This window comes from Aphelocoma coerulescens, chromosome 1 (genome assembly GCF_041296385.1).
Source record: "Aphelocoma coerulescens isolate FSJ_1873_10779 chromosome 1, UR_Acoe_1.0, whole genome shotgun sequence".
Classification (NCBI taxonomy): Eukaryota; Metazoa; Chordata; class Aves; order Passeriformes; family Corvidae; genus Aphelocoma; species Aphelocoma coerulescens.
Window position 1 is genome coordinate 43039344 of NC_091013.1, and position 14712 is coordinate 43054055.

General features: G+C 42.7%; 1 protein-coding gene across 1 annotated transcript in view; it reads right to left on the bottom strand.

Moving 5' to 3' along the window:
- GPC6 (glypican 6) overlaps positions 1–9894 on the bottom strand; it is a 754465-nt gene extending 744571 nt beyond the window's left edge. The window contains exon 1 of the mRNA XM_069008450.1: positions 9513–9894. Coding sequence (XP_068864551.1) covers positions 9513–9894 — 382 coding nt within the window. The remainder of the gene's footprint in view (positions 1–9512) is intronic.
- Positions 9895–14712: the final 4818 nt, after the last annotated feature.

The window sequence follows — 14712 nt, forward strand, 5'->3', positions numbered from 1 at the left end:
CATGAAGAAATACTGGCATAAATGTAAAATGGAACCTCTTTGCAGATAGGACTGTTCCTTCTCTGCATTTCTTCAGTGCTTCTCACAATTAAATTGCAATTTTGAAATTTGATTTACTACTCTACTTACTTTTGTAAAAAAAAACCCCTGCAATTAATTCTCAATCAAATTCCTGCATCAGCTGCATTCAGTGGAGACAGACAGGCAAAAAATCAGGGTTGGGGGGGGTCTTTAACTCAAAAAACTAATAACACAACCATGCACGTGCCTCAGAGCCAATCTGACTACAATCAATTCATACATGGCTTTTAGTATGCTGCCTCAGTAGTTAAAGAAGAAAGAGGCTTTGGAGTTCTCATTCAAAGAACAGTACAGGACTTCTGAAGATCAGCTTTAAGAACAAGCTAATCACTGTTTCAGCATTCAGTTTCAGGAAGTCCTTTCTGGGAGTCCTTCCACTTCATCTGCCATGCTACATGGCAAAGACAGGTGTTTCTATTTAATCTGTGCATTTTAGTTATGTTCCAGGTATTCCATTAACAGAGCTCATTGCCAGGCCATAGTCAGCACAAAGACCATCTCTTGGAATAGCAAAGATCAAAGAATATTGCTCCTGCTTGTCACCAATTCAATAAATAAATGTCCCCTGTGCCGTTCTTTTAAATACCTTCATTTTAAAATTAGATTTTGATTTTCTGCTCAAAACCACCTAAACCTCTGTTGAACCAACACGACTTACTTTGCAATTTTGATTTGCATTATCTGTCCTCCCTGCTTTATTTTGCAACAGGACTACTAGCCAAGGATAGACTACTTCACTACTTCACAAAATAACAACTATTTTATTAAGGAAGGTTTTACTGTGAGTCAGCTTTGGCATCAAATTTTTGAAACAGCTTTAAATACATGCATGCTATGCAAAGTTTGGACCAGATAAGAATACTGTAACTTGCAAATGACCCTAACTGGTTAAAGGGAAAATGGCCTGAATGAGAAACTGTTCAAGAGGTATTTTCCATATTTGTCTACAACAGAGATAGTGCTGACAGATTAAATGATATATAGATATTCTCATCCAGGGAGCCTAAATTGCTCATATGCAGTATTAACTTATATGTTAAAGTTGTAAAGCCAAAATCTAGTATCAGAAAACTAAATATTTATATTTTGTGTTTATGCTGTGAATCAATTCTGTGTGACTAAAGAAGATGAAGTTGCTGTTTGTATTTACAGCTCCTTTCTCCGTGAAACACTACATCAGTTTAAGAGAAAAGATAGAAAACAGATCAGGTTGAGCCACGGGACACTGGACACATCAGCCCTTGCCTTTGATTTGTCACTGCACTGTTTAACCTTCTTAAGGAAAAGCACTCATTTGAAAACAAGGGTACTAAGAAACTGGAGGGCATTTAGAAATTCAACATCTGAAGTCTGATGGCTGATAACTGGATACTTAGGACACAAAAAGAAGCATTTTTCCACTGCTTTTAACAATCTCTATTTCAGAGCTATTGTGAGCACGAGTCTAACATCAAAGGTGCACAGAGTTGGGAATGGGCACCCTCAGGTGTAGAAAAGATTTGGAACATGAAAACAGTGATAAATAGCAGTATATAAACATGAGGTCTAAAAACCTCATCCATTTGCCTCTTAAGCCCCAAATTCAACATGCCATAAAATCAGCAGACACCCACTTAACTGACCCCATTATCTATCACACACTGACACAGTAACAAACAAGAGTTTCCCTAAGGTAGTAAAACCCTCTCAGTACACTTCCTCATCCTAGACAAGTGTTCAGCTCCTTCAGTTTTGGAGAACAGACAACTTTGCTAGTATGGCTTTTAAAATTTTGGTGATGCAGTTAGAAAGCCAGGCACAGAAGTGGGGACAATAACCAAGAATGTTCAGCTGCTAATAGTTTCTTCTCAACTATACTGCTAAGAACACTATACTACTGCCACACTGTGTTTCAGTGACACATGAGAAAAGATGGACAATATTTCTCTAGCAGTTTCAACAGAATTGTAAGACATCTACCTGAAAAACACCATCAGATTGTGACTTCAGGTACACATTCCCACATACCATCTTGAGCAACTTCAAGATCGTTTTTGGTAGATTAGCTATCAGGTCAGTTTTCTAGTTCAGGTCAGCATCACAGAGAAACATTTCCTGAAGATGGGAAATCTGAATCCTGAGCTGAAAAGAACTTACAGGAAATGTACACAGGATCTGACACGAGTCTCCCTGGCCATGTAACCATCACTCACCATGTCAGAAGATCATAAGGGATACTAACCATGACTCAAAAGCGATCCACAGACATTTGACATGAGACCCATAGTGAAGCATTTACAGACTGTATTTTGCCAGGTCTGGAGTATTTCCACACACCTCCACAGTTCTCCAGCCACAGCAGTATCCACATGCATCCTCCCACTATCCCATACTACAATCTGATACCGAGATGTATGAAAGCCTCACCCCATGCACTGACTTCCCTCCAAGGACGGCCAACTCATATAAATGTCAGAAAGGTGTTCCTGCAGTCTCCAGTATGTTAGAAACTCAACACACAAGCCAGAGGGATAGGGCTAAAAACATCAGAAAAATATGTTGCTACCATTACAGACATGTCAAGAGCTGCACAGACTGGCAAAGAAACTGCTTCTGGCAACACAAAAGTCTAGCTTTTGACTTACATGGCAGGTTATATGACCTACTGCTTAGTCAAGCATCAAGCTTGAACTAATTGAACTTCCCAAACAGTAGGACTAGCATGGTTGACTTCGCCTTTGATCTTTCTGACATCCATGAAGTGAGCCCTGTGTAGCTTTTTCTTGTGCATATGTTTGCATTCATGTGTGTTTGCACATGTGTTGGTCAGATGGGGCCCATAAAACAAAGTTTCAACCTGGTTTGCAGGCACCTATTCTGGTAAAGGGCAACTTCTCTAGCTCTTTCAGTCCTTAAATGTGACTTTGAAGCCACTCCAGGTAAAAGCCATAAATTCACCCCTGCACACACGCACACACAGAGATACTATGTGTTATTCTGTAAGCATACCTTATTTAATGCCGCTGCACAGCACCATTTAAAAGTAGTCAACATTTCCACTTATTCTGGGAGATTTGCCCTGCTATTTTAAGCCCAACAGGTCAGTGAGCAGGTCCAAGGCTCCACTGTTTGTCAACCATCTGTAGAAATGCTTCTTTCAGGAGGAAAAAAAAAACAGCTCAAGATGCTCAGTACCCTTTACATCTGCTGCTCAGCTGGAGACACAATTAAAAGGCCATTAGAAGCACAAGGTGACAGACCTCACAGGCCAGACGAGCTGGAGAGCAATTTGCTGTTTGCATTAGGAGTATCAGCCCTGGCTACTTCTTTTTGCTGCACCAAAAGCAGCTCCCATCCCTAACCCTGAAAATCAGGACCAGGATGGGTGGCCAGCCCATCTCAGGGCTGGGGCTGTGCTGCAGAGCCTCTCCCTGCACATTCAGGTTTCACAGTGGGTGGAGGGGACAGCAGCCCTACCAGCACTATCCATGACCCCTGACTTTGCCCACAGAGACTGGCTCTGCTGGACACGTGGCACAGTAGGACCCAAATTGCTGTCACCTGTGCAGTCAGAGGAAACCTCTTCCAGCACATCTTTGGCAGCACCTGCCTCCAAATGCTGCGTGTCTTCTGTGTTCCACAGTTGCTCAACAGAATAAAGTGCTGCTGCTTCACTTTGCTGGAAGGAAAAGGTCACGTTAGCCGAAAGAAGCTCGTTGGAGGGAGCTGGTCTCTTTCTGACAGCCTCCTATAACAAGAGCTAGAAATGTTCTTATTAAGGAAGCTCATTTTTTGGATATGTGCTGGAGCTCTAGAGCAATAAGTACTGAAGAAAGCAAATCTTGGTTTCAGTAGGGTTTAGGCCTTTTTTACATACAGAGGAATAAAGTGCTATGAATTTTACCAGCATATGTTTTCTTGCCATCTGCAACACATTTTAAATTCCTTTTGCATCTTGTAATGTATTCTCTCTCTTTAGCATAATAACAATTCTGCCTTTAAACACCAACCTTTATATACTGTTCTTAGGAATTTCTGGAGAAGTGTTAATTCTTTTACACATATTTAAGCTGCTAAAATAATTATGCCTGGTAGCATGAACAGTCAAAGCCACAGAATGAGGGTTCCCCTCCCAGGGAGATAGCACCCATTAACCAGGTACAAAAGGGGGCATACAGTCATAGTTCACTGGAAAAGTAATTTCATTTTGCTAGTAATGAGAGTGCTGATACTTTGATACCATAATGGAGTTTTAAGCACCAAGCCTGTTATTTCAACTAGAAATTTTAATGTAATTATGCATTTTTACTTTACTAAAGCAGAAAGGGAAATTAGCATGCATAGTTTTCTTACATGTGTCGTGGGGAATAAGACAGAGATCTCCAAGTGATACTGCAAGATGCTCAAGTCATTCAAAAGAAATGGCAGGTAGTAGTTTTAAAGACAAATTACCCAGAAAAGCTTTTATTGTTGATCACTTGTTATAAGATTTGCCATTTGCAAGTAATTGTACATTCAGCTGAAACTGACCTTTTATGAGAGCCAAGTGGTAATATAAATGAAATGAATATATTCTTTATTGCAGTAATATAAAAAGAATGGCCTGAGCTTTTAACATAGTGCTTGACCTGTGGTGTCTGAACACCACCTAATCTCAGGAGTATTTCACAACAGCATATGATGAAACAAGTACTAATACAGCATTGGAACAGTTTAACACATTAGCATTTCAAAGTATAGGAAATATTATAGCTTTAGGTATACTTTTTGATTATAAATCAGACTGACAACAGAAAGAAAAGAGATTATTAGAGACAATATACTGAAGTTCGTCATTACATTAATTATTAAAGCATTGCCTTTTCTACTTTGAAGCCCCTCTTTCCAAGATACTCTAGCATAAAGTCACACTGGGAAACTCCAGATGCTGAGATTTAAAATTCTCATTCAAAATTGAATTATTTATAAGCATTAAAAACATGCTATTTCTTCTCAAAGGCCCTGATCTTACAAACATCACCTTCAGGTTTTAGATGTGCATACATAAGTTGTATTCCCTTTAATGGCATCAGTCACATACAAACCAATAAATATGTACAGAAGTGACAGCAAAGACAGGTCTTAGGAAAGCTGCTTTTCCTCCTACCAACATGCACATGCCAATTTATTAGCATGCACCATGCACCTGCAACTGAAACATAAGGGAGGCCATGAGGAGAGGTGACCAGAGAGACTCTTGATGCTGCAGTTACTGAAACTGCAAACAGAGGTGAGAGGGGTCACACATAGTGTGGAGGATACAACTACAACAGTGCTAAAACAAAAAGTATAAAGTTTACATGAAATTCCATGTCCATCTTCACTGCCATCATGGAGGTCAGGAGTGAATTAACGTCTAGTGAATCAATACAGACTTCACAAATTTGCACTGAATATAGTATTTATTTTTGTAAGGTTATCCCTTTTTTAACACTGCTGAGGCAACCACACAAGGTGTCCATGAATCCCCATGTACCTCCTGGTCTACAGGCACTTTCTTCACACAGCTCTCAGTGACAGCAGAAGAGAAACAGTAAAAGAAGGTATTAATGAACAAGTACTTGGATACAGACTCAGTCAGGAGGATTTTCCCTATTCTGTCAATCTACTACTGCATTTTAGAGTACAAAAGCAAAACATTCAGAAAGAGTATCTTGGGAACATCTGACATGGACTAATAGCTCAATTGCATGGGTGACTACTGAGGAATTATTATTATTATTAACATTATTATTACTATTAACGTTGTTATTATTACCACTTAGAAGCTACAAGCAACTGTGTTATGTACGCTTGCTCGCTTCGGTCAACACTTCTGTATTATGCCAGTATAAAGCCTATTCATCAAAGCACAATTTCAAGTGACTCCTGACCTTCAAAATGAAGGGTTTGCTTCTGCTTTCATTTCAGTTCCTTTGACTATGGTGACTCTGCCGCCAGAATCTCACCTCGTTCATCATCTGTGCAGGAGCACAAAGTTCACATACTTCTTACACAGCATTTGGAATTCAACATCTTTACTGTTGGATGCTTTAGCAGAACACTTCTAGTCTTTGTCTAAATAAACTATTATTCAGCAAGTAGTAAAACCCCTGAACAAAACAAAAAACAAACCCCAAGTAAAACCACAACACACAAAACCCCCACACCCTTCACTTTGGAAGTGGAAAAGCACAAATCAGATACATCCACTACTTTAAACAGTCAGACATTCATTCAGAAAACTCTGAGGCAAGGGCACAATCCAACTTTAACTTTGATGTTTCATTTTCATGGCTTCCTCTAAGTTGATATAAGTTACTGAGGGCATGATTGGAGTTAAACAAGTATTGCCAAAAGATATGTTTTATGATTTTTCTCTTGTGTGTTGACTTTCAAATGACAGATTTTCCTTCAGCAAAATATTTCCTGCAAAGTCCTCAGGAGCTCCGCTAACACTCATGAATGCTGGGTCACGGCAACCTGAGTCTCACAGCAGAACTCTTTTTAACACACAGGATACTCCACAGCAGCTCTGAGAGAGGAGCCCTTTACAAGGACAGCACAGCACACACGGCAGGCTCCTGCTACCTGCCCTGCATGTGACTGATGCGCAGAATTAAGCCTGCAGCAGTGTATTAAGTATACTTCAAATTTTCTTCCTCTGCCCCCCATTCCCAGGCAAAGCTCCTTTACTGAGGACTTACTTTGCTAAACTATGTCAGAAAACAACTTTATGTGATGTACTCCAGTGAAGGTCACAGCACCGGAATTTGGTGATCAGACAAGACGTCAGACACAGAAGGCTGATTACAAATAAGTTCTATACAATTACAGAGAACAATTTAGCATTGTTGTAAAAGTACAGTGAACAACTGTAGTCACATTACTGCCAACTTCAACATATTTCATGTACAACAAAATACTGTAGAAAAACCTTGCCTTACAGAGCAAAAACTAACTTTGTAACTTCTACCTTCTCTGTACAAAAGTAAGTGACAGTATAAACAACATTACAGAATTATCTAACAAGTCTCTTGCATTGCAGTTCCATTCAACAGAGATACATCTATGTCCATAGCCTCTATAATTTAAACAGATTCTTCAGCTCTTTACATCAGTACATACACACTTTGCCTCAGTACATACACAGTCTTCAGTTTATACATTTCAACAGTTGTAGCTCGAAAATAGCTTTTAAACAAACAACAACAACAAACATGACTACTGTTAAATCAAAACACATAAACCACACTGTGTATTACTATTTATCATCATATTATCAAGATATTGATGCAAAATCTTTTGAAAACACATTTGTTCAGAAATATGACGGTAATTAAGTTCTTTGAACTCCTTAACATGAGGCCTTTGACAGACTACACTTCTGTAACACTAACAAATTGCTTCCTTAACCACATCAGTATGATGGAAAAAGACAGAATGGAGAAAAAAAAAAAAAAAAAAAAAAAGAAGAAGAAGAGAAAAGCTTCTCAAACCTGTACATTGATTACTTTAACTACACTTCCAACATTGCACCAGGTAGCAAATACAGAGCTTTAACATTAACAAGAGCCCATGCTGCATGAACAGCTATTACCCCACCTTGCAGCACTATACAAGAACAGCACACTCAGAAACAATCCTATCCTTCCAACAGCTCACTTGAACAGCTACAAACAGAACTGCTCAAAAGTTGATACACCAACTAGCAAAAAGGCAGATAAACCACAAAAAATGAAACGACTTCAACAGGAAGCTCAGAAAAAATAACTCATACCCCCATAAATCATGTACGTAATCATAAAAGTAGAGTTACTTATGATACTTAGCAGGAAAGTGTGGAGTAATTTTGGATTGAACTACTATTAAATATTTAATTACTTTGAGTCTTTCTGTACTGATACATGTCAACAGAAACAAATGCTGGGCTTGCTTAAAAATTGCATGTTGACTTTGCACTGTACATTCAGAAAATATATGAAACAGTAAAACTTCTCTGTGAGCTGAAAGCAACAAGTGTTTACCCAAAGTTATTAGAAGTCTGAAATTTACTGGAATTTCTCTTTTAATGGAACAAAGGATATCCCACCATTCTGGTGTAACAGTGAGCAAAGGGAAAGCATGACCACATATTCAAAGGATCTTTTGCTCACAAGAGAGATTTCATGATTTCATATAACTGATGAGCAACATGAATATAAATTACAGGAAAAAGCACAGAAAGACCAGAGGACCAGTATGCCTGAGGGATGAAGCTGCAACATGGAACAACGTTCCCCATATCTTTGTGAACTACAGCCTCTCTGTCCTGAGATCTTCCACATTTATCATTCCTCATGTAAAGTGCTAAATATTGCACAGTGAATAACTGTGGCGTTATTTCACCTCAAGGAAGATATATCTACTGCTTCCAACTTTAAAGAGGAAGCGAGCAAACCGAGGAGCATCTAATTCACTACAAATAGCACGACCTAACAGCAAAGTGCCAGTGGCAAAGCATAAACCTTTCTTGAGGGCTCAAGCAGTCCGATTTAAGCAGTCCCGGCTCATGACACCACGTATGACTTCTCTCTTTTTGTGGTGCTCTCTGATTGCTAAATGATTTTCAGCCCCAAACGTATTTTTATTCATTTAGTCATAAAGAAGCAATGCTGATAAGGTTGTAGGGAAAAATAGGGAAACAGAATTACAACAAAAAACCATTCCCAACACCTTCGTAGGCGGATTGCGATATAACCTGTTGTAGGCATGTTTCAGCAGACGGAAGAGCCGCTAACAGGCTGCCGGGGCTGCCGGGCTGGTGTGTGTGGATGTGTGTGGGTGCCTCTCCCCGGCAGCCGGTGCCTCTGCTCGATCCGTGCTGCGGCGGAGGCGCCCGGCGGCGCCTCCAAGGGGCGACCCGCCCGGGCCGGGGCCGCGGGGGGTGCGGGAGGGGAGCAGGTCTGCCCTCCTCGCCCTCCTCCTCTTCCGCCGCCTCTTTCATGCCCTGTGCCCGCGGGCAGAGGGCGAAGTTTTTTCCCCCGCACAGGGCAGCAGCGGGGGCAGCCGCCACTGCGGACCTGCCCGCTGCCTCTCGCCGCCCGGCTGCAACTCTCAAGAAGTTTCAGCCAGCGAACAGATCCGCGGCTGAGCCTGCCTGCGTCCCCGTCATTCTCACCCTTTTATTTTACCCCCCACCCCCTTAGTTTCTGTGTCTATTTAATCTTTATCTACACACACACACGCTCCTCCGGGAAGCCCCCAGATGCCACCCGGGTCGACAGTGCCGCTCCGCTCCGCTCCGCGCCGCGCCGCGCCGCGCCGCGCAGCACACACACCGCCGCGATCCCCGGCCCCGCTCCGGCGGGGCGTGCGCGCAGCTCGGCGGCGGCAGCGCCGTCCCCGCTCCGCGGCCCCTGCCCGATCCCCGCCGCGCCCGGCCCCTTCCTCACCTGCGATCTCCTGGTAGGGCACGCTGGCCAGGCTGAAGCCCTTGGCGCTGTACGCCTGCCGCACCTCGCCGCAGCTCCGCGCCTTGCCCTCGGTCCCCGCGGCCGGCAGCGCCGGCAGCAGCAGCAGCAGCAGCAGCAGCGGCGGCGGCGGCACCGGCAGCAGCGGCCGCGCCAGGGCGCAGCGCAGCGCAGCCCCCCGCGCCGCCGGCATGGCGCGGAGCGCAACTCCCGCGCGGCGCGGAAGTCCCGCGCTGCCGCCTCCGCCGCCCCGCCGCGCCTCCGCCGCGCCCCCCGGCTGCGGGGGCGGCGGCCCGGGAGCCCCCCGGCCGCCCAGGAAAACTTTTGCGAGGCGGGGGGGAGATAGGCGCGCACACACACACATGCGCGCACGGCGGGGGCAGGAGAGCGGTAGCCTTGTCCCCCCGGCTCCTTCTCCAAACGCAGAGCGCTCGCCCCACGCCGAAAGAAAAAAAAAAAATTAAAAAAAAAAAACGAAAAACAAAACAAACCACAACCAGAAACCCCACAACCAAAAGCAAAAAAGGCAAAGGAAAAAAGAGGGTAAAAATCTGTAGCTTGTGAAGATTGAAACCGCGGGCGCGTTGCTGCGAGCGGAGTCCCGGGGCAGCGTCAGCGCGATCCGCCGCGGAGCTGTGCCTGCCGCCTCTGCCAGGCTGGATGGAGACGGTGGGGAAAGCAGCCGGCGTGGGGATGGACTGGACAGCGGCTCGGAGCGTGCCTGTGTGCCTCTGTATGTGTGTGTGTGTGGTGTGCGTGCGTGTGGTGCACTGGATGCGTGTGCCTGTATTTACGGGAGCCGGGGAAACCTCTGCTCCGCGCAGCGCTGGAGCAGCCTCCGGAGCCAGGCAGGGAGAAATCCTGGAGACAAGACACAGCGAGGGAAAGCCGCACATGCACACATACACACACGCGCACGCACACACACACACACACACACAGAGAGAGAGAGAGAGAGAGAGAAACGTGCTACACATTGCATCGCCGAAATACAGAATACAGGAGCAGAAAGCAAATCCTGGCGTGGATCGCTGTTTGCTGGCAGAAGGAAGGAAAAGCACCCTCAACCCCGAAAACTTCCTCCTCACCACAAATCCAGCCATTCCTAGCCCAAAATTACAAATTGCCTGCTAGAAAGACGTCAGAAAGGTACTACTCCTCGGCAGTATTGCTCTCTGTAGTGCCACGGTTGGACTGGGCCCCTTAAATACTTTTTTCCCCGTTTGTTATTATTTGTTGCTCACATAAATACCTGAGCTGACAAGCTAGAATGAGGATTAGCCCATCGTCTGAAGAAGAGATAGAAGGAAAGATGTTTCTGTGCATTGCACAAAGAATGAGAAAACAAGAAAGACAGTCCTTGACCCGGATACTTCCTGCTAACATAGGAGAGGAGACCAGAGGAAAAAAACCATAAATTTTCTTTCTGCAAATGAGCATCTGCAAAAAACTGAATGGGGGCCATGAAGAAAATTCCTGCAAGGTGAATTGGTCTTGGCTCGGGGAGAGAGAAGAATATTCTGTAAAGTATTTTATAGCAAAATCCAAACTTAGAGTTTTAAAAGGTTTTGCAGTGCTTTTCAGGAGTACTGTAGAGAAGTGTGATAGCTTGTCCAAAGTATTTAGAGAGACATGTTAGACCTAGGATGAAGTGAAGAAGGCCAACAGAAGAGATTAAAGACCATGAACTTGAAGACTGACTTATCAGTGAGTAGTATCAGAGCAGTATCATGACATAATTCATCATAATTCAAGATACTTTCAAATTTAGACAGAAATTATTAGGTGCCAATACTGCTGTGATGTCACATTAGCTGCAGTGTTAGTTTTGGGTCTGGGCCAGTGTATGCAGCCTGGTCCCACCTGGTGCTGCGTGTTCCTTTAGCCTCCCTTCCTGTTTTACCTCTTACACTGCCATTCCTTCCTCTCCCTCTCCTTCCCCCCCCCTCGACCGAGTGATGATGCTCTGACACTGCTTGTGTACACGCGGTGTGAACAGTGTTTGTGTGTATGGTAACAGTGTCAAGTGCTATCACCCAGCCTCTTCTGCCAGAGGACAGGATGCAAGTAGACCCCTCTCTAACAGCCTACAAATAGAGAACTCCGTGTCTTACTGGCCCACTACAAATAACAAGCTGTTAGTACATGTTAGTGCCCCGTATTATTGGAAAGTTAGACAAGCTTTGTTTATTTACTGTGCGGAAAAGTTTTGACAGATCTGTATGTAAGCTCTCAGGGTGTGTAAGATACATGGAAGATACACTCAGTTCACTCCAATATAGGCTCAGAAGGGTGTTACAAATGTTGCACTCACCTCATTTCCTCTGGATTGTGCCAACCGTCTTCTGTGCTGTGGTCAAAGAGGAGCATTAGCTTGCCACATATTGAGCATGACAGACGCCCCCACAATCCAATCTTCTTCAGCGTTTCTCCAGCCCACAGGAAAGTTAGTTGACAGAGATTCAAATATGCAAATAAGAAAATCAGCAAACTGTTTTGAAGTGCACAAATCATCGTAAAGGAGCAAAAGAGATTCTCTGATTAATTCAGGGGTGCCTCTAGGTAATTTTTTTTTAAGAAAAATGTAAATCTGACAGGAAAAAATTGGAGCATGTTCACCCCTGAATTTTTTGCAAATACCAGTTGAATTCATACCATTGTTAGTATTATTAGCACATTTACATAAGACAATGACAACATGGTATAACCTTTACATAACGTGGGAAACCTGCTATGGGAAAGTCAGGCTCATTTCCTTTGAATCCTGCCTCAGATGTAAGTAGCCTAGACAGCCAGTTGTGTTGTAGTCCTGAATGTGGAAGGAATGTCTGGCTCTCCCAGGAGCTCACGTTTAAACACAGGTATTTCTACGGCTTCAACAAATCTCCTACTCATCACATGGGAGAATCATTGTGTGTTCTCAGTATGCATGTAATTAATTTTCTACAAAGTGGAAGATCTCCAAAGAAAGCCCAGGTCGGAACACACTCTAAGTCAGTAGCTTTAGCAATCCCTTAGAAACATAACACCTTCTGCTAGGCACATCATAGGCATGAGCTAAAAGCTCTCCTACTTCAGGACTCACACTAGGAGGCTGTTTGAGGTGGTCACATCATACCTATCCTTTTTCAGCTGAACCATATAAATAAAACTGTAAAATTGGTGTGTTTCACAACATATGAAAAAACCTCTAATTTTGTTTTAAAGTCTTCCTTCCTTCTCCTTGACACGGTGATTAGTGTCTTCCAACTTAAACCAACCTGGCAGAGATGGACTTGATTTTGAGTTGTTGTACATTGATAAGGGCTCAGACCTCTAAATTTTTGGATAAAAGGCTGGCTTTTTTGAGAAGAAACACTTTTCAATTATTCAATTCATTTGCATAAGCATGAAAATGAAACATTTTATTTTAGTTATATGGAATATTATGATCACCAGGGAAAGCTTTTGTGTCTTTTGTATTTCTGTGGAAAGATATAATAGCACTTAAAAATAAGTTTTTAATGTTTTTCTTACTTGGCAGTCAGACTGAAAATCAATCTTTTATCCTCTTGGAGAGCCCCCTTCATCAAACACATTCAATGTAGTAACATAGATGATTGCTTAGAATGAAGGCTTTGCAATGCATCTGCTGGCCAGGTTTCTCACAAGTGGGCTTTTTTTCTCAAATTATTCCAAATAGGTGGTCATTCATGTCAAGTTCTACCGATTGATTTTGTTTGCAAAGCTTTTCCTAAAGATCTGTCAAAAATGTAAAAGACATGATTTTTAGCCTTCTATTAAAAAAAAAAAAAGATATTAAAAATAACCATTCTCGCCCAATCATAATAAAAACATCAGTAGAAAGTGGAGCAGTAGTCAGCATTATTTCCTTCATCCACTGGAATACTCTGCTTCACATGGCTGAGACAGTTTTAAGGTGTGCAGTAAAAGAGCTATGGAATCTCTAAACAACAAGGAAAAAAAGAAATATTGAATTGCTGCATCATTTGCAAAGCAGCCATCATCTTGAGCTCTGAACGATTCAAGGACATGGTGGAAAAACAAGATTATAGATCTTAAACATTGTAGTGTGTAGTACATAGGCATGAGATTGAGATTGTACAAGGAAGTTTTATTCCTTTTTTTTCATGTTTTTGAGTTATTTCCTTTTAGAAACAGGATAAATTATGTTACTTTGAAAGATACACTGATTTATTTTCAGGTGTTATCAAAAAACTCTCCTTGTTGTCATGGGTATTAAGGGGACTGCATAGACAAAAGCATCTTTCACCTGACTTGACAATAAAGCTTTGGCAAATGTCAAAATGCTCCATAACTCAGCTTCACAAAAGAGAGAAGCTGACTTCTCAATTCTCCATTAAACCTGTGCACTCCGTAGATTTGCAGCTTTCACATAACAGATTTCTAGCAAGAATGTTTCACAGGTTGAGGAAGCAATCACTAAAATTCTCAAATGTCTGATAGAATTTCCATTGGTGAAGTGGCAGCTATTTCTGCAGGCAGACAGTTGCCTCTGTACACACCACCACCCCTGCAGCACTGCAGAAGTTGTAGCTCTGGGGGGGGGGAGGGTGGCTTCTGGGATCTTGCCTTAATTTTAGGGGAAGATCCATCCTCACACAGGTTGCCAAAGTATTTACTTAGAGTAGAGAACACATCCTTGATATTGAGTACCAAGTCACTCACACTTCAGGCTCTGCACACCTAAAGAGAAATCCTTTTACTGTAAAATCAGGAGGACAGATATGAAGACACTTACTCTTTTTTTAGGTCTACAGTGTCCACTCTAGGTGGATGTTGTTCTTTAGAAGTCCAGAAATGGTTAATTTCATGGTGGTGAGGTAACACTTAGATTGAAACCGAGCTATGAGTTTGTCCCAATACAACTTTCCAAAGAGCAGTTCAATGAAGGGATACATTGCAGCGTCAAAAGGTGCCTTTTAACTGATTTTCACGTTGTGTCCTGAGCCTTCATCAAAAAACTTTCTCCACACACCACAGACTGCTCTTCTTTATCAGTCTGTGCTAGGAGGGGAAACTTTGGATTTTTTTCTTTGTACTGAATTGGCATTTGCTGCAAAATTAATGCAAAGCCCAGTTCTTTCCAAAAAGTGAGCTCCAGAGGCACAGGTGTGAAAAACTCATCTTGCTCTAGAAGTTGAACTCAAAAATAGAATTG